Raw genomic sequence first — 23,221 nt, 5'->3', positions numbered from 1 at the left:
GGTTTTTTAAAAACCTGTTGTTAGTGTCCCCTCCACATTCTGTCCTCTCTGTTTCTGTCTGTACTTCCAGCTTGCTTTTTCTTGATCTAGGGTAAGTCCACACTTTCTCACACCTCCTTGCCCACATTTCCACATCTATATACTCTTGACTGCACACCCAGCTGTTTCCCAGTGTTTATCCTTTCCTTCAATACTTTCTCCCTGCAAGCTTGCATTCCCTATTCAGTCTCTCAAGTTTCTGCTTTATTATCTTTTTTTGGCAAAAAAACCCACGCCTCAAATGCGCTTGAATAAAGCGCTATACATTTTAAATTTTTTAAACAGCTCTTTTGCAGAACCAAATCTGCAAATAATCAGACATTTTTCCAACACCACACAAGCAAAGTTAAAGGAAAAGCCTACAGTTTTAATCAGAAATCCAGAGACAGGGAAAATTGAAGGCCCATTCCCACTAATAACCTGAGGCAAAGAGTATGCTTGTGTCTCCACAGGTGCCGGTCCAAAGTGGATTCCTTCAAAGAACGGGAAGCCCTACAAGCCACAGGAATACCCAGACACCCCCAGAAGCAGAGAAGGAAGTACGCAGACATGAACTGCAGAAAGACCGCAGCTGATGATACACATCTCTTCCCCACATGCAGAAGCTGTGAGCCTTGGGTTTTGTGCCAGTATAATATTGTGGGAATTGTTGATATCATAAAACCTTGTTGACAAGTGCGTGGTGTGGATCATGTTACGATTCAGAATTACATATGAAGTGTAAGGCCACTGAAATTTTAATTATATTAGGTCATGAGGAAGGAAATGGTTGTTGTCTCCACAGTAATTGGAGAAAACTTTAGAGAGAATCCAAAGAGGTCCAAATTTGTGGAATCGAATGCAAAAGGAATAACTTCCATGCCTCACGCTTGGCTTGACCCAGAACGAGATTGAGAAAAGAAACCAAAGAGAAGCATGAAACTAAATCAGATATCATACTTGTGCCTTATTATTTCACTGTTTGCCTTAAGTAACGCGATCCTGCCCGTGAGTCAACCTAAAAACCAATGTTTGGGTGACCTTAGCCTCAGGCTTGGATACCATTTGTTTGACTTATTCAAGTCCAGAAAAGCCATTTTCAACCTGCTTGGTTGGTTTACCAGTAGACAATTGGCCAGTACCAAAAAATGTGTCTTCAGATCTTTTACAATTTCTCATGAATCCCACAGAGGAATGGGGTCTCTGGGCTAAATTTCTCCCTGAGACACCCTATAAGCCTCAAGAATTGGAAATCTTTAGCTCAGTAAAAATGGATTTTTGCATAAGATTTGATTCTCCCGAGTCAAAACAAAATAAAAACAAAATCACAGATGTCACTCCAAATCATGCATTGTATAATAATGCGACATCTTGGTGCAATCTCACCTCAGTCTTGCACACAGCACCCAACCATGTCCCTTTACAATTACCACAAGGAGATTTTTTAATTTGTGGAGATAGAGTTTGGCCTGCCATTCCATCATACCCCAAAGGTGGACCATGTAGCATTGGGAAACTTACTTTACTAACACCTAACGTAAAAATGATAAAAGAACATAAGCATAGAGGAAAAAGATTTGTCGATCAATACACACCTGATTGTAATGATAATTTTAAAGCCTGGAATTTTGGAAGAAAGTTTGTTGCAGCTCTCTTTGTACCTCAAGTTGCTGTAGGACCAGCCTTGAAACAATTGGATCAATTAGGCTGTTGGCTAAGTAAGAACTCTCATGCCATTTCTCTTGCATTGAGCAATTTGTTAAAGATGTTCAAAGTGTAAGACATGCAGCTCTGCAAAACAGAGCAGCAATAGATTTCCTCTTGTTAGTGCACAGACATGGATGCAAAGACTTTGATGGAATGTGTTGCATGAACCTTTCTGACCATTTGGTATCAATACACAAGAGCATTCAACAATTAGAAGAAGGTTTCATCAAACTCAAAGTTGAAAGAGGATCACGGATGGATGATCTGTTTGATTGGTTCAGCCTTGCTCCACTGTGGAGAGAGCTTTTGAAATTTGGCATGTATGTTTTGATTGTCATCATGGTACTTGTACCTTGTCTACTTCAGTGTATCCGACAATGATTTAACAAAGCAGTTAAAGCAATGTTCATGCTTCAAACAGGAGGGGGAGATGTTGGAACCCTGAGTTCAGAGAATTTCAGTCTTTCAGTGCTGATGGGCAGTGATCTTCAAAAGCACACTGCATTTGACCTGAGGCCTTGGGAAAAGCTTCCCAAATTATGGGATAACACTGAGATTGTTGCTGTGTAATTAAAGTTATATCACTGGGTGGATTAGGTAGAGATGTAGAAAATTTAGGTTTCTGGGATATAATAATATGCATGTAACAAAATGGAGGATTTTGGGTGTGAATTAGTTCTTCTTTCCTCCTTCTTCTTCACAAATCTGGGTGGTTTGGTACCGGTTCAAAAAACCCACAGTGTGGAACATGAATGTTCAGTTACTGGATTATAAGTAAAAATAAATTAGTTGGCATTCCATAATTTGATAGATTGGACTTTAAAAGACCTTGGACTGTAGCACTCAGCCGTTTTCCACCTTGTTAACTTAGAGGCACATTCCATGCAGCTGTGCTATAGATAAGAAATAATAAACATCAGTTAGAAGAAATACCCTGCATCTCCTGCATTTTAATCCGAACTCTGAGTAAAAGAACTTGTGAGACAGAGGTAAAACGAAAACAGAGAAATTAACAGCTTCCCACTCTTTACCTATCTTCATTTAGCTCGGCAGATGTTTTTTTTAGATTTGTAAAGCTGAGGGGGATACCTGTAGACCTTTAAGCAGTGTATAAGAATCCAAGATGTGGTTAGATACAACCAAAATGCTGATCAAGAAGTAGGTATTAACTGTAGAAAGCCAGAAAAGGGGAAAGTAATCTGGAACAAAGTTTTGTAAATCTTTTTACTATGCCGAAGTATGCCTTATCAATTGTATATTAAATAAAATAAGGCTTTTAGCCTAAGTAGCCCAGAGAGATCTCAAAGGAAACCTAATCCAAGGAAAAGGTTATACTAAAAATACTAACAACAGCAATGAACTCTTTACCTTTCATAATCGAACTCACTGCTGGGCAGCAAACTTGGACTAAGACTGAATTCAATTTCACTGCTCTTTCTCCTGGCAGAGTGAATATATTTTCGTTACTGCGTATCCGTGTTAAGGATGAGGTGCTCCAAGGCAGTTTTGCACCAGCAGTGATCCCCGCTTTGCACTTCATTTTCAAGCTGCAATCAAGTTGCAGCTTTTTGCGATTTAGTATCTAAAGATGGATTATTTTCGCCCCAAGGGGAAGCCACTACCCTTAGCACGTCCCAGGGGTCCGGGGTGACCCTCCGGCGGTGGGCGCCGCGGGTACAGTGTCGGGGGTCTCCCTGCCCGGTGGGGCCGCCTCTCGCCCTCCAGAGGGAGCAGTTACAGCTCACTTTTGGGGCTGGAAGCGAAGAACAGGAGATGGGCTTTAAGCATAAAGTCCTAAAAACCGGTCAAGTCCATAAAAGTGAAAAAGCAACCCCAAAAGAGGCACGGCCGCAGCCGGGCGGGCCCAGGACGCAGCACACCTGCCTCCTCCCTTGCCTCGGGCCCGGGAGGGTGCTCAGGGGTTAAGCCCCGCCGGGGGCGGGGGCAGCCCGGCTGGGCCCCGCCGCGCCGCCGCTCTCAATGGGAGCGGGCAGGCGGCGGGGCTGAGCTCGGCCGTGCTGCGGGGATGTCGCAGGGTCCGCCGGGCGCGGGGCAGCTCAATGACCTCCCCGACCACTCTCCGCGGGTGCGCAGCGCCGTGTCCGAGCTGCGGCGGCGGGCGGAGGCAGAGCCCGGCCAGCGCTGGTCGCAGCCGCTCTCCGATGCCTTCCTGGTGCGGTTCCTGCGCGCCCGGGACTTCCACCTGGACCTGGCCTGGAGGGTGAGGAGAGGGCGGCGGCCGCAGGTCCCGGTGCCCGGGCAGCCCCCGCGGCGGCCGTGAGCCAGCCCCGGCCGGGACGGGGAGCAGCCGGGCTCGGGCTCTCGCTGCGGGGATGGGGTGTGGGGTGGGTCCGTGCCCTGCGCTGCCTGGGTCGGCCGAGGCCGAGCGGGAGTTTCAGGGTGTAACTAATTGCTTGTCACGCGTGTCTTCGGCGTGGCACCGAATCAATGTGCGGTGTCGCGGCTGGCTCAGTGAGATACGGATGTGGTAACATAAAGGCTGTGATAAACGTGGTACAGTCACTCGCCTATACAGTAAATGTGGTAAGCTCACAGCTCCGGTTAAGAAACAGTATTTTTTAAAGGACACACTTGTGATTATCAGGCTCAGATTACTAGTAGCCGTAGCAGTTTCACTACAGACTTACAAGTAGTCTAAAACTATGAGTAAAAACTTCTTTTTGCTTGCAGTTTAGTCATTTACAGCACTCCTTGCAGGCTTTGGTAAGTCGTGTTACTTTCCTGGCTCTTTGTATGCCTTTTTGCCACAGAGTACGCATATTTTTAATATCCAAAGGCACAGATCGTTATCAGGTTTTTTTGTTTTTTTTTTTTTTAAAAGAAAGATTGACAACCACTAAACCTTTGGAACAGAAAGTATTTCCAAATCCTCCCAGGGCAGAAGCATTGATTCACATGTGCCAACTGAAATCTGTGTTTCCATAGAATTTCTTGCTGATTACACAGCATTGCCCAACAGAGCTCACCTATTAGTTTCTGACTTCTCTGGACTGTAGATTTTTCAAGTTTAGTCACCGTAAGGGACGTATGTATTGCAGGATCAAGGTAGTAGCTAAAATAAGAATCTGAGAAATTGAATTAGCCCCTTAATCATAAATAGCTTTAGAAATTGTATTTTTGCTCTTTTCATTTCACTCATGAGATTTGCATCATAGCTTTAAACCTTTCCTCCTCAGCAGAAGAGCCAAGGAGTCAAGTCAGATTCCTTTGGGTTTTATGGATCTTACTTTTACTTGAGGTTTGTGAGATTGTTTGTATCAAAGCTGTGCACTAACAATTGTAGGACCATGCCTTTTTTTTCTTTCCCAACAAAAGCCATTTTATTTTCCTGTGTTTCTTGGTTCCAAAATGCAGGGCTTAATGAGGACAACATGGACTCCTGAATATCCACTCCTAATTGCACTGCAATTGGTGGTTACTGGCAATCCTGTAGACAAGACAGTGGCACTCCTGAATTCGGCCCATACGTTTCTGCACTTTGTAGTGGTTAATTGTGAGGTGTGTTGTAGGTAGGACTAATCTTTGCGAGTGTGGAATCTAGGCTAGGTTTAGAGATGGAAGTCTATGAAGGAGCAAATTGCCTATGTTCCTCTTGAGAATCAGCCCTCTAGACTGTGGACCTGCTTTGAAAAAGTTAAGTATTTTTAAAACCTCTTTAGATTTTCTAGGTCTCCACAGACTGCTAAGTTTCTGAATTTCAAACCTTTCTTCAAATTAAGAGATTCTGATGTTCAAAACCTACCTGTATTTAATGTTTCTGTCTAGAATTTCAGTTCCCCAAGTGCTGTAGCCACTTGTACTTAATCTTCTACATACTAGCTGACACCATTTTCTAGAATACTTCTCTTACAGTATGGGAAGAATAACACAAGCAGTTCTCTTTTTTTTCCTTTTTTTTCCCCTCCAAAGGAATATGTTTATTGCAATCAGTATATCAAAGGCCAAAGAGAATTATTGTGCAAAAATCTGTCGTGGTCACAAATTGTATATTCATCTAACCCAAGTGTGACTTCATGCAGAAGTTATGTTAGTACTTCACCCTAGACAGAGCCCTCCTGCCATCAGTCCAGACAGTGGCTCTTCCGTCCTGTCCTGGTTTGATTGCCCTGGTTGCCTCTTGGTTTGGTGTTCAGGCTGATACACTCTTAGCCCACTGGGCTGCTGTGTACTACTGCATAGTATTTCTAGAGCAGCTAAGGGATAACCAAAGTTCATGGCTCTGTCAATGCTTGTAAGCAACAGTTGTCCAGCATCTTAGTATGGGCTTAGCCTTAAACATGAATCAAGTCTGGCAACTGACCAGACCTTTTCATTGATGAATTTCTGGTTAATAATTGACAGAGATTTATCTGATGTCAGTTACCAACATTTGGAAATGCTTCAGAAAAGAATAATCAGGTAGATTGTTTCAAGACATTCAATTTCTAAATCTTTGATGGTGACTCATAACAGCAATGTTTTACATTTTTCTAGTGGCAGTTCCAGACTTGCTTTTAACTACTGATACACTGATATCTCTCATGCTAGAAGAAAATCCAGCACTGAAACAGGTAGCTGGAATTGAAGGACTTGAAGAGGAGATAAATATATCTTAATTTATTAAAGACAATGATTATTCAGTTAAGCTCAGGAACAGACTATTCTCACAGAATCACAGGATATGCTGAATTGGAAGGGACCCTCAAAGATCATCAAAGTCCAACTCCTGGCCTTGCACAGACACCTCAAGAGTCACACCATGTGTCTGAGAGCATTGTGCAAATGCCTCTTGAACTCTGTCATGCTGGTGATGTGACCACTTCTCTGGGGAGCCCATTCCACTGCCCAGCCATCCTGAGGGTGGAGAACCTTTTTCTAATGTCCAACCTAAACCTCCCTTGACACAACTTCAGGCCATTCCCTCCTGTTCTGTCACTGGTCACCACAGAGAAGAGATCAGTGTCTGCCCCTTTTTGAATGTACCAGCTATGTGTGTATGTTTGACTTCACTGTTATCATCAAAAGCACTGTCACTTGGATTCACTAGTGATATGTGAAATCTGGAGAACTAGCATCTCCTTTTGGATGTAAATGTTTTTTGCTAGTGTGTTTTATTGTGCCTTACAGCCCATAACTCTTGTATAGGACTGACTCTAAGTGACTTTGGAATACTTTTTGTACCTGAAATAGATTATACTCTGGGGGACAGAATGAAAATGTTTGACATTGAAGCTCTATGCAAAGGGTTTTCATAGCATACTATTGTAAGCATCCCTTCTGTGGCACTGAAAACTCTCTAAATATCTAGGATCCTTTTAGGAGTTCTGGTTGATACCAAGGTATATATAGCCAGACTTTGGTTTTTCTCTGCATTCGACTTACAGAGAAATGAGGTTTTCCTAGTGTGTCGTACTGCAAGTAAGTTGCTTAGGATGACCCACCTAACAAGGTGGGTTGTTTTCTGTAGTGCCAAACACACTGCTGAGTCTCAGACATTATCTCTGAGGATCTTCACATCATTCAAACATAAATGCTAAGTTAAAATCAGTTACTTGGCTGCTTTTCTTCCATCAATACTAAGGAATTCCTTGAAAAGGATGGAAGAGCCCTTATTAGCTCTCTGAGCTGACTCTTGAGGAAACATAAATCAGTCAGCCAGGATTCCCTTTGTGCTAAGCCAGCACGTGCCAGTCTTTTTCCAGTGACAAAGAGGTAATGCATGTGGAATTGGGAAAGTTCTGTGTCTCTATAAAATATTTAAAATTCTTTGTCTGTGTATACTGTGTGCTTAAATTCTGGTACATCTGTATACACATATATAAAAAGAAGTATAAAATACATATGCACAAAGGTTTATATTCTGAATTTTGAGCTGTGGCTTCTCCTGCAAAGAATGCCAGTAGAAAACTTTTTCCCAAGCATTGTGTGCATTGGTACAACTGCTGACACAATAGAGGCCTCGTTCTGCCTATCATCCATGTTAATAAAAAAATAGTTATTAATCAAGAAAAATATAATTCATTTATGTATACAAACACATTAGTTTCTCTAACAAGCACAATGTTTTCCAGTTCTTTTGTGTCTAAGCAAAGTACTAAGTTCACTTTGGTTTGTAGGACATGAATCTTGGTTTAATTGGTAACTTTGTAATCTGTAATGTTCAGAAATCTGGAACTATCCCCAACGGATTTCAGGAAAAAAAACCTCTTAATTAATGCTTCACTCCAGACACTGGAGTTTTTCATCCAGATTTCTCCCCTTTATCAAGTTATCTTGCATCTATTTTCAGATGCTGAGCAGATCCTAAGTAGGTTATTCAGTTTGTAATCACAGATAATTATACATTGAGGGGTTTTTCTTGTGTTGTAGGTGTGTGAGCTGTTTTTTATACTGGGTAATGAATGAGTCTGTTTTTCCTGATATTAAGTTGTTTCACCTATATCCAATGTGTTTGTTGTATACATTTATGTTTTTCCTTGCTGGGAAAAAAAAAAATCATACTTTAAAAAAATTTCCCATGAATTTCTGTGCTTAAACAGTGTGAAACTAGAATACCTGTAAGTACCCACTGCTAGTTTTTGAACTCTTTTACATGTTTAAGGATTACTCTTTTAAGTGGCTGTGTAAGACTTGACCATGTGCAGCTATAAGAAAGGGATTGCCTACATAAATTAAAATTTACAGAATATCTGCCAAAACTAGCTGTAGATGCTGTGGAAGATTCTCTAATGCTAACCTTTACTTCAGATCTAAATCATTGCAGGTAATTAGATTAGGTTTTCAAAATCTACGAACTCTTCAGCCCTTTGTGACTTTCTTGCCAAGGGAAGTATGTTTTAGGTTTAGCCATGTTATGTGTTTGAAAGATGCCCCACTTGCTCATGTCATGGAAAGTGTCAGAAGTATTCCAACCATATATTTACTCCTTAATGGGTGTGCTAGTGATGCCATGAAGATTTTTTGCCTTTTCTTTTATACCCTTGTTATACCTTTTTTACAACTTCTGTATTCCTAGTGCTTTTTGCCTACATTCTTGGACTTTTTCGTCAAGCTAAGAGAATAAACATTTTAGAAGCTTCGTAGCTGGGGATCAGTGTGCCCCAGGCCCCAAAGTCCTCTCCAGAACACATTCTGTTAACTAAGATAGAACCATCCAGGGGAAGGTTTTTTGGGGAGGGGGCCTCACTTGAGCCTCTCACTGGGGAATCTTTGATAGATATGCTAATTAGTAAAACCTATAATGTTATACCAGATCTTTTGGGATGGGCATTTTGCAGGGTGCATTTCGATGCATATGACCTTAACGTGTGCACCTAAGGATCCTTAAAATAAATACCAAGGTAAAATCCCTTTTCCCCTTCTAACCGTGTATGGCTCTTGATTTTAAGACCAGGAAAAGGCATCACTAGTAGCTAAACTATGCCTTCTGTAAGGATCTTGAGTGTATCACAAGCTGCAAACAGCACTCTCTTTCTTCCAAGGTCCAAGAACTTTAATCCTTGTTGTTTCCAACTTGGAAAATGTAAATATCATGAAAATGAGAAAGTAACTGTACGGACTGGACAAGATTATTTAGGTTATTGAATGAATGTGTCATTTTTATTCTCATCTTAGTTTTGGTAGGGAATTCTTCAAAGAGGTGTTTAAAATATATACATTCATTAAGTTGTAGCACCACAGATTTTAGAAGAAAAGTGAGAAATTACAAAGCTACAGATGTTTGCATAGCTCTTTTCAGGGTGTTTTTGTATTCTGCTGCTGTTTCAGAGTCTGTTTTGGAAAGACCAAGGAAAAAACATGTTGACATTGCTGTCTGGCACAAAGCAGTTGGGATTGCTCAAACAGTGCCCTTTGTAGATAGTCAAGTACTGACAGAGTGAGATAATCAGAGTACTTCAACAGGCCCATGTTCGCAATTATAGTGAACTCCTGTTCCACAAATTAACTTACTTTCCCTACTTCCTCCCTCTTTCCCTCACCTTGTTTGTTTGTTTGTTAGTTTTAAAATTAGTCTAGGCTAGAACTGATTTAATGCAGTCGAAAGGCTGCTAATAAAATTCTCCTAATGGTTAAATGTTTCTTTCTATAGTGGTGGATGAGGCTTTTTATCCACTTTTTTTACTGCCAAATCAAGAGGGATTCTAGCATGGTATATGAACTTTTTTATTTTTTGGATCTAAATACATAGTTATAGGCTCTACTTCCATAAAAATATAGCTAATTTCTGATCAGTATACCATGTATTTTTATGTAAATTCTGCTGATAAACAGTAATGTTTTATAAATAGTTTTCTCATGACAATTGATTTGAGAGACCTTCAAAATCCTTCAAGACCTTAATCTGAGCAGAAAAGCATTAAGCTGAAGAAAAAGTATGTTATATGTAAAATGATACAAGAAGCTTCAAAGTAGAGGGAAGGGTAAGAGGTAAGACTAGTTATCTGACATGAGCATGCTGTGAGCTACAGGATGATGAGTCTCAGGTCTCCCTCTAAGAGTCTGTAGGTAAGAATCAGCATAGCTGATGCTCTGATTTTCCAAGGGATGAATTCAATTTTACTGAAGTTCATTCTGATCATTCTTCCAACGAAAAGGCTGAAGAAAATTATACTTGCATAGATAATAGTATAGTAATTGCATAGTAATATTTTTAAGGTTATATTCTATTAGTTGGACCTGACAGCTCTTTTAACCTCAGTATTTCTGTTGTGAAATATGGAGTAACTGATAAAGGAGAAAAAAAATTCTGTTAATACAAATTATAGGAAATAAAAGACTTTCAGTTGATGCTTTTAGTGTGGTGGGCACATTTAATTTGTGAAACTGTGCTGAGGATCAGATTGGGTTTCCCTGTTTTTGAAATATAGAAATGATTTAAAAAGCTAGGCTGTGCATGCTTCCTTTAAGATTTAAAGCTACATTTCAATTTCTTGTGAAACAAAGTTCTAAAAAATTCTGATTCTCTTAGCTTCTTTTGAAGGTCTTGGGTTAGAACTCTAAGTCATAGCCACTGAGGAAATTAAAACAAAATGTGAATTATTTGTAATAGTTACGTCTCTGATTTCCAAACTTAGTGCTAGAGAACTTAGCAGAGGTGATAAAGCAGAGGCAAAATTTAATTGATGAGCTGAGAGGAAGCATTTTAGAAGACAGTCTTGCAGAGCTTCCTACTTATGCAAAATGTCTTAAATAAATTTTAGTTGCAGGGCATAGCTCATTTCCCCCACAACCACTTAACTAATATTAAAGGAGAAACAGTAATTAGACTTGGAAATTAGAACTACTGCATCACCAACTTAATTTTTCACGATCTGTCTCTAAGGTGACCTTTCACAGTGCTCCCTGTAATTCCTCAACACAGATGTTACCTCACAAAGGAACACCTTTAATTGCCTCTTCCTTAGCATTAATCCATCGCCTTTCAACACACAGCTCTTCCTGTGCCTTAGAAATAGTGGTTATGATGCTGCCTCCCAGCCTTAGGAATCAGGTTGACCATGTCCCTGACAACAGACAGGATCTCTGTTTTAGCCAAACAGGTTCTCATTATTACCACTCTGTGGGAGGGAAATTGTCAAATGTGTAATGGACCCACTACTTTGTTATATTATCTCATTTCAGAGGGGTAGAAGGGACTTCAGAAATGGTTTTGGATATGCTGATGAGCAAACCTGTTTCAAATAGTAAACTGGAATTATTTATGACTGTGTAAAAAATAGGGAGGAAGGGAGAGGGTGTGTGAGTGAAGGAGAATGTTCCTCCATAAAATTTTGCACGTCTAAATTTAAAAAAATCCTGAATGAGACTGATGCAGTAGCAAAATGAACAATCCTAAAGGTATCCTGAATGGCAAAAATGAGGTTTAGATGCATTTTACATAGAAACTACGGCCTTATTGTACATGCAGTTTTCATTTTTGCCACAAAATGGCAACTGCAGTCCATTAATGATTTGACTGGGTTCTAAATTCATCATGGCAATTTACTCACTTACTTGATCCAGTATAGCAACCTTCTGTTTCTAGGAGTGATTTGGTTAAAATATACAATTAAATTATAGCTAATTTAATGAATTAAACCTAACTGTGACCACATGTGGAAAACATATTTTTAACTGTGTCGTTCCTACAATAGCTGATGCTTACCTGACATCCATGTTAATTTTTTTTCCAGTTATTGAAGAATTATCAGAAGTGGAGAATTGAATGCCCAGAAATAAGTGCAGATTTACAACCATCTTCTGTTCTTGGTCTTCTGCAAGCTGGCTATCACGGAGTCCTAAAATCAAGAGACCCACACGGAAGCAAAGTTCTAATATACAGAATTGGTGAGTGACAGAATTGCTTGTAAGTGTTTCACACCTGATTCTGACACTGAAGTTTTGGGGTTTTGTTTGTTTGCTTTGTTTTGTTTTGTGGTTTATTTATTTTTTAATTATCACAATTTCAGCAGCAAAACAAAAATGTTTTATGAGTACAACTGCAGGGGTTGATAAAATTAGATCATATCAGAATGTCTTAACTAGAAAGGTAAAATATGTTCCTTGCTAGAAATACATTTACATTAATTTAAAGGTGAGTTTACTGAGCTGTAACAGTTACATAATTTTACTTATAAACTAGTGTGGCTAAAGCTGTACAATCCCTTATGAAGAACATAATTTTCTTTTTAGTGAAATTCTTGTTGCATTAAAAGAAACTTAAAGATTAAAACTTGTAAGATTATTTGGGTTTTGGCTCTGAATGTCCCAACGATCATTTGATTTCGTATAAATTTTCAAAGCTATGGGCTAAGACTGTGGTACTGATGCAGATGCAGCACAGAGCAGGGAGAACACAATAAAAAGGTGCACACCTAGTCATGTATCAACGTTCAGTTTAGGCTTGGATGAGCAGTTCACCAGGTTTTCACTGTTTACTTGTAGCCAAAGAGCCCTAGCTAACACTACTTGGAAAATGTTTGACGTACCTCCCAAAAATCTTTTCAAAAAATATGTAGTTAAATGAACACCATATCTCTTTATGCTTGTTTTGGACAGAGACATTATTTTTGCCAGCTTTCAAAGAACTGTCTTATTATCAGCTGGTCTAGTAGATAATTGTGCCCTCTAAAGCTTTCATCTAAGGTTAAGGCTCATCCCATGCAATTTTTTGCTCAGGCCTCAGAAAAAAAAAAAAGTGAGATACATTGAACTGTGAGAGAATTACTGTGCTGAAAAAAAGTTATAATAATTGATTGGATTGATGATCTGCAGCTTCTGCTAGCATGACTGTTACTGAATTAAGCTGTTCCTGTCAAAATGTTGTACTGGGCCTATGGCTATAGGTAGAACATGCTACATTATGTGGTACCATCTACTAAAAGATCATCAAAGATGAATGAGAGAGCAGGCACACAAAGTAACTTATGCATTAGCAAAACAGATTGTTTCAGGAATTTCGTTATTGCTGGTTAATTCTTGTTCCTGAGAAGCACATTAGAAGCCGTAGGAAGCAAAAGTGCAGGTGTATGGGGTATTCTCATAGTAATGCAGGGATATCTGTCTTCTCTTCAGGACAATGGGATCCCAGTTTATTTACAGCATATGATGTGTTTCGTGTAAGCCTCATCACATCTGAACTCATTGTAAAGGAGATTGAGACTCAGCGAAATGGAGTCAAGGCCATCTTTGACCTTCAAGGGTGGAGATTTGCTCATGCTTTTCAAATCAGTCCAGCTGTGGCCAAGAAAATTGCTGCTGTTCTCACAGTAAGTATGACATAGTGCTTCATGCAGCTTCATTGCTATGACTTCCAATTTTTCATCTCTTCCAAGCTATAAGTAAATTTTGTAAATTTTCCTTCCATAGACATTCTCAGACTGCAACTTAGAAGAACAAAATCCTAAATCCGTTACAAGTCATAGGTTGTGCTTGATTTTATTTCAAGTTTATTCTTCTATAGCAGTAAATGCCCTCTAACTTCTGGTATTTTATAAGAACTCCACCAACGCAAGAATTTCATGACTGGAAGAGCAAATGAAGCCCAGTTTTGGAAGGATCTGTGTTTGCTATCCTGTTTCATCTCTTCTCTTCCATTCTTTTATGCATTAACTCAATATTTAAAGCATTTATTCCCGGCTCAGAGAATATTAAAAGTAGCATGCACTATGAATAGTTAAGAGCAAGACACTCCTAACTTGTTACCAGTATGGATGATGCTTATGTGATCTTTCATCTGCTAACAACAGAATGTACAACATTTATGTTCTGCTTGGTTTTTTTCCCCCAACTTGAGCATTGTTTTGTGCAAATCACTGCTATCTCACCTCCTATTTTTCACAAAACTTCTCAGGACTTTACTATCTTTAAGGCTTATTCCTTTCTGCCAAATTCAGTTGAACTTTGCCACTGAATTTGAGAGAAAAAAATTAAAGAAAAAAGGGGACAGAGAATTGACAGGCAAGCTACCGTGTAGTCCAATAATCCTATTTTCCTTCAGAAGTTGGGTTGAAAGTCAGTAATAATAAAACTGTTAGCCTGTGATATGGAAATGAGCCAGGGAGATAATCTCTTGCTCTGATTTGGTAAGGTTTATATCTGAGATTCAATCAAAGCTTAGTCATTGAATTAATATCATCAGAACTTCAGATGTTCTTTCTTCTTGGTATCTACTGTAAAACTTTAGTGAAACCATCAAGTATTCCCAACTTCGCACATCTAGAATAAGAAGTCTTCGTGTTACGCAGTCGTGGGGCAGATCTCATGAAAACAGGACTACTGAGAGTGTTTCAGTTGATTTCTGAGGTAGTAAACAAATTGCTGGTAATTTTTTTAACCTTGAAATAGACCAGAAAGGAATCAGAATAGGATTTGCAAGTACATCTAAAGGTTTCAATCCATAATCTCAAAGCAGGAAATTCTTTGAATATGATGTTTCCATCTTGACCTATTTCTGATATTTTCAGTGTTTTTCAAACTTCTAAATGTTTTTTTGAGCTATGAAAAAATAAAAATTGTGTGTTTCCAGTGTTCTTTTCAAAGAAGAGAAAGAATTTTAACTCTTTTTTTTCCCCCTGATTCCTTTCATCACTTTTAACTGGGTTTGTAAACTATACCCAGAGATTATATTAGTGTTGTTCAATATCATAGAACCATAGAATCATAGAATATGTTAAGTTGGAAGGGACTCATCAGAATCATTGAGACCAGCTTCTGGCCCTATGCAGGACGCCCCAAGAGTCACACCATGTGCCTGAGAGCACTGTCCAAATGCTTCTTGAACTCTGTCAGGCTGGTGCTGTGACCACTTCCCTGGTGTAGCGGGTTGAGTTTGAAACCGGGCGGAAACACTAATTAAATGTAGTGGTTTTGATTCAAAATATTCATTATTTACTTATTTTCCTTCTGTGAGATAAGAAGTAGGAGAAAAGCAAAGCAGGCACAAACCTTAAACAGTTGCAGTACAATGAAAGAGCTTTATTACTAACAGAATTAAAAGTAAAGAGAAAACAACAAAACAAAATTAAAGTAAATCCCCCCCCCCCTCTTTCCAGCACTTCTCTCCTTTTATCCAGCTCACACAAGGGATAACAGAACATGGGATGTTAGTCAGTGTTGCAGTTCCTGAAAAGTCTCTCTCTTATGCTTAAGGAAAAAAAGGTTTTCCTTCAGTTGCACGTGGTTCCCAAACTGCCACCAATAGCAGACCCGCCCGGAAACAAACAGTCTGCTGTGTGTAGAACATCTCTCCCATGAAGAATTTCACAGTTCTTTCACACTACAGAACATGGGCCATCACATGGGGTTATTCATCTCTTTAAGGATAAGTTATTTTGGCCTGCACACAGAGGCTTTTCTTCGCCACAAGTCTCTAACAGCCTCTTACTACTTCTATATAGCCTGGCATAGGCACTCTTCACAAACTTCATAGGCACACGTTGATTCTCCACCTCCCCCCCATGTTCTTCAAATGGATTAAAGAGACAAACAGTTTGTGGTATTACAGTTTCTTACCACGGCATGCAAGAAGGTTTCTTTTAAGCTGCGCGCCAGAATCGCGGCACCGCCCTCTTTTCTCCTGTCGCCATGCTCAGCTCCGTCCCACGGGACTCACTTCTCTTTCTCTCTGACTCTGAAGCCGCCATGTTGAAGAGTGTTCTTGTTCGGGCTTTACGGTGGGGAAAGCCTCGCTCCCTCTGTGCTGCTGGCTGCGTGGTGTCCTCTTCAGTTCAGCACGGAGTGTGCTGGCTGCAGACAGGAGGCTCTGCCGGCTCCCGCTGGCTCCGCCGGCTCCGCATGGAGAGGAGAGGGACCCGCCTGTCCCCAGAAGCCGCGCTGGATGGGTTTAGCTGTGAGCAGTCCATGGCTGGTTTTAGCTGCCTGCGGCTCTGGGACAGTCCCCCTCAGTGACCCAGGGTCCGTGCCGCAGCGATGGGAAAGGGGGAAAAGGGCAGTGGCCCCGGCCCGGCCCAGCGGAGCCAGGAGGCTCGGAGCCCCCCCACCTTCCAGCAGGCGAGCTCCGACCAAAAAAGGGGAAGTCCCGCCTTTCGGTGCGGTTTAAATATGTAAATTGTGAGAAGCGTAATTGGTCTTAAAGACTGTCCATCAACTCAGGGTCAACCCAACACATTCCACCCCTCGCTTCTTAAAATTTACATATCCAAAAGTTACTTAAAATAGCAAAACCAGAGCTAAAAGAAAACAAATTACATAAACCTCCACCCCTAGAATTTTTACCACTACTACAAAGCAAATTTCTTCTATTATTCTACTTAATTTTATAACTTTCTACTTGCTTTGCTTATTATTTTCTCCTAATTAGTCTTCATCTCACAGCGCTCATTAACTGCCCGCATTCTCCACCATTAATGTAGCGGGTTGAGTTTGAAACCGGGCGGAAACACTCATTAAATGTAGTGGTTTTGATTCAAAATATTCATTATTTACTTATTTTCCTTCTGTGAGATAAGAAGTAGGAGAAAAGCAAAGCAGGCACAAACCTTAAACAGTTGCAGTACAATGAAAGAGCTTTATTACTAACAGAATTAAAAGTAAAGAGAAAACAACAAAACAAAATTAAAGTAAATCCCCCCCCCCCTCTTTCCAGCACTTCTCTCCTTTTATCCAGCTCACACAAGGGATAACAGAACATGGGATGTTAGTCAGTGTTGCAGTTCCTGAAAAGTCTCTCTCTTATGCTTAAGGAAAAAAAGGTTTTCCTTCAGTTGCACGTGGTTCCCAAACTGCCACCAATAGCAGACCCGCCCGGAAACAAACAGTCTGCTGTGTGTAGAACATCTCTCCCATGAAGAATTTCACAGTTCTTTCACACTACAGAACATGGGCCATCACATGGGGTTATTCATCTTTTTAAGGATAAGTTATTTTGGCCTGCACACAGAGGCTTTTCTTCGCCACAAGTCTCTAACAGCCTCTTACTACTTCTATATAGGCTGGCATAGGCACTCTTCACAAACTTCATAGGCACACGTTGATTCTCCACCCCCCCCCCATGTTCTTCAAATGGATTAAAGAGACAAACAGTTTGTGGTATTACAGTTTCTTACCACGGCATGCAAGAAGGTTTCTTTTAAGCTGCGCGCCAGAATCGCGGCACCGCCCTCTTTTCTCCCGTCGCCATGCTCAGCTCCGTCCCACGTGACTCACTTCTCTTTCTCTCTGACTCTGAAGCCGCCATGTTGAAGAGTGTTCTTGTTCGGGCTTTACGGTGGGGAAAGCCTCGCTCCCTCTGTGCTGCTGGCTGCGTGGTGTCCTCTTCAGTTCAGCACGGAGTGTGCTGGCTGCAGACAGGAGGCTCTGCCGGCTCCCGCTGGCTCCGCCGGCTCCGCATGGAGAGGAGAGGGACCCGCCTGTCCCCAGAAGCCGCGCTGGATGGGTTTAGCTGTGAGCAGTCCATGGCTGGTTTTAGCTGCCTGCGGCTCTGGGACAGTCCCCCTCAGTGACCCAGGGTCCGTGCCGCAGCGATGGGAAAGGGGGAAAGGGGCAGTGGCCCCGGCCCGGCCCAGCGGGGCCGGGAGGCTCAGAGCCCCCCCACCTTCCAGCAGGCGAGCTCCGACCAAAAAGGGGAAGTCCCGCCTTTCGGTGCGGTTTAAATATGTAAATTGTGAGAAGCGTAATTGGTCTTAAAGACTGTCCATCAACTCAGGGTCAACCCAACACACCTGGGGAGCCTGTTCCAGGGCCCAAACACCCTCTGGGTGAAGAACTTTTTTCTCATATCCAACCTAAACCTCCTCTGACACAACGTCAGGCCATTTCCTTGGGTCCTGTCCCTGGTCAGGAGAGTGAAGAGATCAGTACTTTCCCCTCTTCTTCCCCTTCTGAGGATCTTGAAGACCTCAATGAGGTCTCCCTTCAGTCTCCTCCAGGCTGAACAAACCAAGTGACCTCAGCCACTCCTCGTAAGATTTGCCCTTCAGATTCTTCACCATTCCCGTGGCCCTCCTTTGAATGCTCTCTAATAGCTTAATGTCTTTTTAATATTGTGGTGCCCAAAAATGCTCACAGGACTCAAGGTGAGGCTACCCCAGAGCAGAGCAGAGTGGGACAATCCTCTCCCTAGCCAGGCTGGAGATGCTGAAAATTGTTTTGTGAAATCATGATAGTAGAATTTAAGTATATGATAACCCATAATAACATTAAATAAACATACAAGCTGACAATTTTAAGGTCTTTATCATACATTAAAATCTAAAAGGAGTGGGACTAAAGAAATGTGTTGGGTTTGGGGTTTTTTTCCTTAGAACTACTGAACTAGTGAGGAGATATGTTTGTGAGAAGTACCATTTTTATAAACAGAAAACATCTGTTTCCAAGGTAGTATCAGGTGGGATATGAATGGAAGTTTTACTTTCCCCATTGCATAAAGCTTGCTTTGATCACTGCCATATTTTCTTTTAAAATTCAAAGATCTGGAACTTTTAAATGAACACAAGTAGAATCCAAGTTATTTTGCGTTATAAAGGCTGTATGGCAGATATTTTAATTTTATTAAAACAGTAATCTTGTTGTAAAGCTGAACTTCTGGCTTGGTCAAATTCCTAATAATTTCAAGGCTTATCTCTAAATAAAAAATATAATGTATTTAACTTAAAGTTAGTATCTTCAATAATTTATATATATTTACGTATTATCCTTCAGACTATTGCCAATAATAGCACATAGCTAGATAGGTTTTTGTAAATTAGTAGCAGAATATTTGTTGTGAAAAAATTGTTCTTTAGAAAATGGCTGAGAACAAGGTTTGTGTACAATACAAATTATGTGCAATTTGGTGATACTTTTCTTTTTTGTTTTTCTGTTTGTTTGTTTTTAATATTCAGTCTCACCTCACACTGAGATTTAAGAAAGGTGAGATTTTTCTTTCTAATGGGAGGAACAAGATATGCTTTTTCTAAATGTTGTTCTTAATTTACACTGCTACAGCACTACAAAATGCAAGAATTGGGAAGGTCAGAAGGAATACTTTCACCTATGGACTAGACAGTTTTCACAGTCTTGTCCTTACTAATAGAAGTGTTTCAATAATATTTTCTTTTTCTTATTCTGTTTTTCATGTATGCTGACAGGATTCCTTTCCACTGAAAGTTCGAGGTATCCACTTGATTAATGAGCCTTTATTCTTCCACCCAGTCTTCGCTCTAATTAAGCCTTTTCTCACTGAAAAAATAAAGCAACGGGTGAGTGCACACAAATATTTCTTTCTGCCACAAAATCCTTATATGACAATCTGTAGCACTTCCTTAGGCTCTGTTACTCCTGAGTAATGAAGAGCATAAACCATTTTTGTTTGTTAATGCCGTACAGACCTCCAGAATCTAACTGTAAAGCATTTGCAGTCAATAATAACATGACAATTGCAATGGTGTTGTTATCACTGCTCTAAAGATAAAAAACACTGTGACGCAAAGAGGTTAAATAATTTGCTTGAGGTCACATAACAATTCTTCTGCAGAACTAGAAAGAAATAGATCCTGGGCTTTCCAGTACTCTGCCTATAAATGACAGAGAAAAATGATCGCTAAATAGTGTTTTATGCTCCAAGTTGTGCAGAATTAGTAGAAGACAACTATTTAGCCCTGAGAGACCTCCAGAGGCATTTATGCATCAAAAATTGGTCAGACTTAACTTCAAAGTTTTTTTCCAAACAGCTCCTTAGTTGTTTTAAATAGTTTTCCTGTTATAAATCTGCAAATAAATTTGTATTTGGATGCAAATGCGTGGCAAGGACTACGGTTTATTGCAGCATAGGAAAAATATTGGAGTTTTCAGCTGGCACAAAAGTGAAGTGTTAACAGCAGAACTAAGGTACAAAATAAGCAGCCCTGCCTATTGTTATTCCCATTCTGAAGCCTCCTTTACTCAGCACATGAATCTTGGGCATTTGCAATAGCCACTGCACGCCAGGACAGTAGATCCTATAAAAGTATCAGACTGGAAGTAATGAACAAGACTTCAAAATAGCTACAATAAAGCAAGAGGAGAAGAACCAAACCTACAGTATTGCAAGGGTTAAAGTGAAGAAGTAGTCCAGGATCTAATTTCAGTTAGAACAGAAAGGTAAGGACTGATACATAGATTCTGTTGAGTATCTTCCTTGACACCTGTCTGAACCTACATACATACTATATAATCTTGTTTTTAAATACATGTGGCAGGACCAGATAGTAATGGCCAGGAGCCAGACACAGCTCTGTTCTTGGAAATGACTGAAGGGCAAGTACAAGATATCATGACTAAACAAATCACAAGTCTTCCCATGGTTTAGCTCAGTTTAGCAGTTTGGACGTAGTGTGTGCTCTCATCAGTGTTGCTAAACCAGTCTGGAACAAGTGTGTAGTTAGTTTTGGCTCCTGTGCTCACAGCTACATAAAATGCTCTTCTCAGGTTGTAGTCCATCCTTCACCAGCCTTCAGATACTGAGCAGGACTGAGTTTGAGCACCTAGGGGAAACTCACCAGGTAGTTCCTTCTTTTAAGGAACTCGTTATGAACAAATACACTTAGTTAAACCAAGCTGGTGGGTCCAGCTCTTGCACTGAGATGCTTTGCTGCCTGTATTCACTCAGTAGTTTAGCATTCATACCCAAGTAAATGCTTTTAATATTTTGGTTTAGGTGTATATGCATGGAAATAACTACTTGCAGAGTCTGACTGAACACTTCCCCGTCAGCATTCTCCCACAGGAATATGGGGGGGAGGAAGTCTCCATTGAAGAGCTGGCCAAGGAATGGACTGACTTCATAATGGCATCTGCAGATTATCTTCAGAGCATTTCTCTGGTTGCCTGGGAATAACCTTAATACAGTATTTTATCAATTCTTGAACACTGGAATTGGAAATAAGTTTAAGGTGAAAACTTCCATTGTGAATGAAACCAGCATGTCTTTGCAGGGCACTGAATGTTACACTGGGTGCACTTTTACACTAACTGGAGTCTATCAGTGTGTATGTCTGAAGAGATGAATGAATTTTAGATATCTGTAGCACTGGTTGTAATTGAGTACCTTGTATGTCAGAAAGCTGAAGAGTGCATTGGATATCAGATTGATACTACTCTGTTAAGTCTTTGGAGATAACTCGTCTGTAATAATGCAGTCCAGAACCTTACACTTAGCTCTTGTATCTTTGGCTTGTCAAGACAATAGGATACAAAACAAAGAACAGACTGTGAATAGGGTAGAGTAGTTTGTCGCAGAAATAAGACTACAAGGCTAATTTACAAGGAGTGAAGAGGTTGCTTTTTGGATTGATTCTCAGGAAAAAATGCTCTTTTGTTAGTTTGCATCAAATTGAAAATTAGCCAGCAATAGTGAGATACTTGTGTTACTCTGTGCTGATTGTGCAGCTTCTGGTTTTGTGCTAATTAACAGAATAATCTTCAAGTTTTATAGAGAAAACACTATGTGCGTATTCAAAGGACAGTGTGAATCTGAGGGAGGAACTGGTAAGATAGTCAAAACAACCTTGAAAATTCTTATTTTCTTTCTTCAAAGTGATACTGTCTATGGACAACTATAAGAAACTCAGATTATTATCAACTTTAATCCCTAGTGTAGAGGACTAGAGAGGTCAAAAGCTTTCAGCTGTTTGCATTATCTGTTTCAGAGGGTAAAGTAGGTTATCCTTTATGGATCTGAACTTTAGAAATATCTGTTGTTTAAGGGTGCTTGGAGGTCACTTTGGACCTCAGCATAGGAGGTGCTTGGTATCTTCATTTTATTTTCAGAACAGTAATTGACAACTTGTCAGTCTATGTGCTGTTGAGCACTGGAAGAAATTACTTTTAATTTCCATTTAGACTGCTTCTTCATTACTATAGGGGTAATAAAAAAAAAATCTCCATACTTACTGAAAACAGGTTTTTGTTTTGTTTTGAAGGGGCATTATTGACATATGAACACTGGTATGTGGCAGTATCATCCTGCAATCCCCTGTATTTAGTAATCTTGACCATTATTTTACTTTTCTCAGCTTTTTCCTAAAATCTTTGTAAGTACACCAACTGCCAGAGTTCATTTACCCAGTTCTTAACTCTGTTTTGTTTTTGCATAAGCACTATAAATTTAAGCATTCCATATGAATTTCCATATAAATAAATCCATAACAAATGCTTTTATCGCAGTTAGCTAGAAATGACAACTTCAGTTATTTTGTAATCTTTAGGACATTGGGATGGTATATAGGCTTAGGGGAGAGAAATTAAACTATCTTATTATATTTGATATGTCTTACTTTAGATTATGATTAATAAGGCATTATTGCAAGAGTCATTGGAAACTATTCCTTATTAGCAAGAGGAACATCTATGAAAGACCCATTAGAGTACTTGTTGGTTGTAGTTTCTTCTGCTGTGGTAAGATCGATGCCAGAAATTCTTTCAAAACTGACAAAAACCTCTTAATTTTTTTTCTTCCAATTCCCAAATTTCCTCAAGTGCATTTTTCATTTTTCTCTTTCAGAATATTTTTGATATGGGGCTTAAATTTAAATAAACCCTTTTCAGATATATGATTCTATGAAAATGTATTTCATATATATTTCTTTTTCTCAGATTGAACTATTTTGTGATACAAAAGCTCCTTAAATAGAGGAGTTCAATGAACTGCAAATTCTTCTTTATAAGAAAATAGACTAAGTAGTCAGGTATCTGGCAATTGTTCAAGTGTGTAACTCAAGTTCCAAGTCATTTACCAGCTGGAGAACCGAAGCTATTGTCTTAATATTACAGCCCTTCAATTTTCATCCATGAATGTAAACTGCACAAAGGAATGAACCATATTTCAGTGAACAAGAAAATTTAAACTTTTCCTATGAAACCAATTTCTGATCACTGCTGGTTTATGTAGCAGAAACCTCATTTGACTGCATATGTATATGTATATGCACATGCATATGTAGCTGGGTTTTTTTTAAATCTTTATTTGGACTCATCCAGCTCTATGAATATAAAGTCCTAAATATCTTCAAAAATACCCTGGTCTGTTATTAAGTGGTAG

At 39.9% G+C, this 23,221-nt stretch overlaps 1 protein-coding gene across 3 annotated transcripts; it reads left to right on the top strand.

Annotated features, from left to right (window-relative positions):
• Window positions 1–533: 533 nt before the first annotated feature.
• On the top strand, window positions 534–22,047 carry TTPA (alpha tocopherol transfer protein). Of its 3 annotated transcripts, none has more exons than XM_048286476.1 (5): window positions 534–646; window positions 11,898–12,051; window positions 13,279–13,472; window positions 19,293–19,403; window positions 20,840–22,047. In XM_048286476.1, exons 1-5 carry the CDS (start codon window positions 614–616, stop codon window positions 21,017–21,019), a joined length of 672 nt encoding a protein of 223 aa, XP_048142433.1. In that variant the 5' UTR covers window positions 534–613; the 3' UTR covers window positions 21,020–22,047. The 3 variants fall into 3 exon arrangements, with proteins under 3 accessions (XP_048142433.1, XP_048142432.1, XP_048142431.1); XM_048286475.1 differs by lacking the exon at window positions 534–646 and adding an exon at window positions 3,683–3,946 and having other exon boundaries at window positions 20,896–22,047; XM_048286474.1 differs by lacking the exon at window positions 534–646 and adding an exon at window positions 3,683–3,946.
• Window positions 22,048–23,221: the final 1,174 nt, after the last annotated feature.

Source organism: Corvus hawaiiensis, chromosome 26 (assembly GCF_020740725.1).
Source record: "Corvus hawaiiensis isolate bCorHaw1 chromosome 26, bCorHaw1.pri.cur, whole genome shotgun sequence".
NCBI classification, from domain to species: domain Eukaryota; kingdom Metazoa; phylum Chordata; class Aves; order Passeriformes; family Corvidae; genus Corvus; species Corvus hawaiiensis.
The sequence above is the reverse complement of the archived record's forward strand: the minus strand, read 5'-3'. Positions and strand labels throughout refer to the sequence as shown.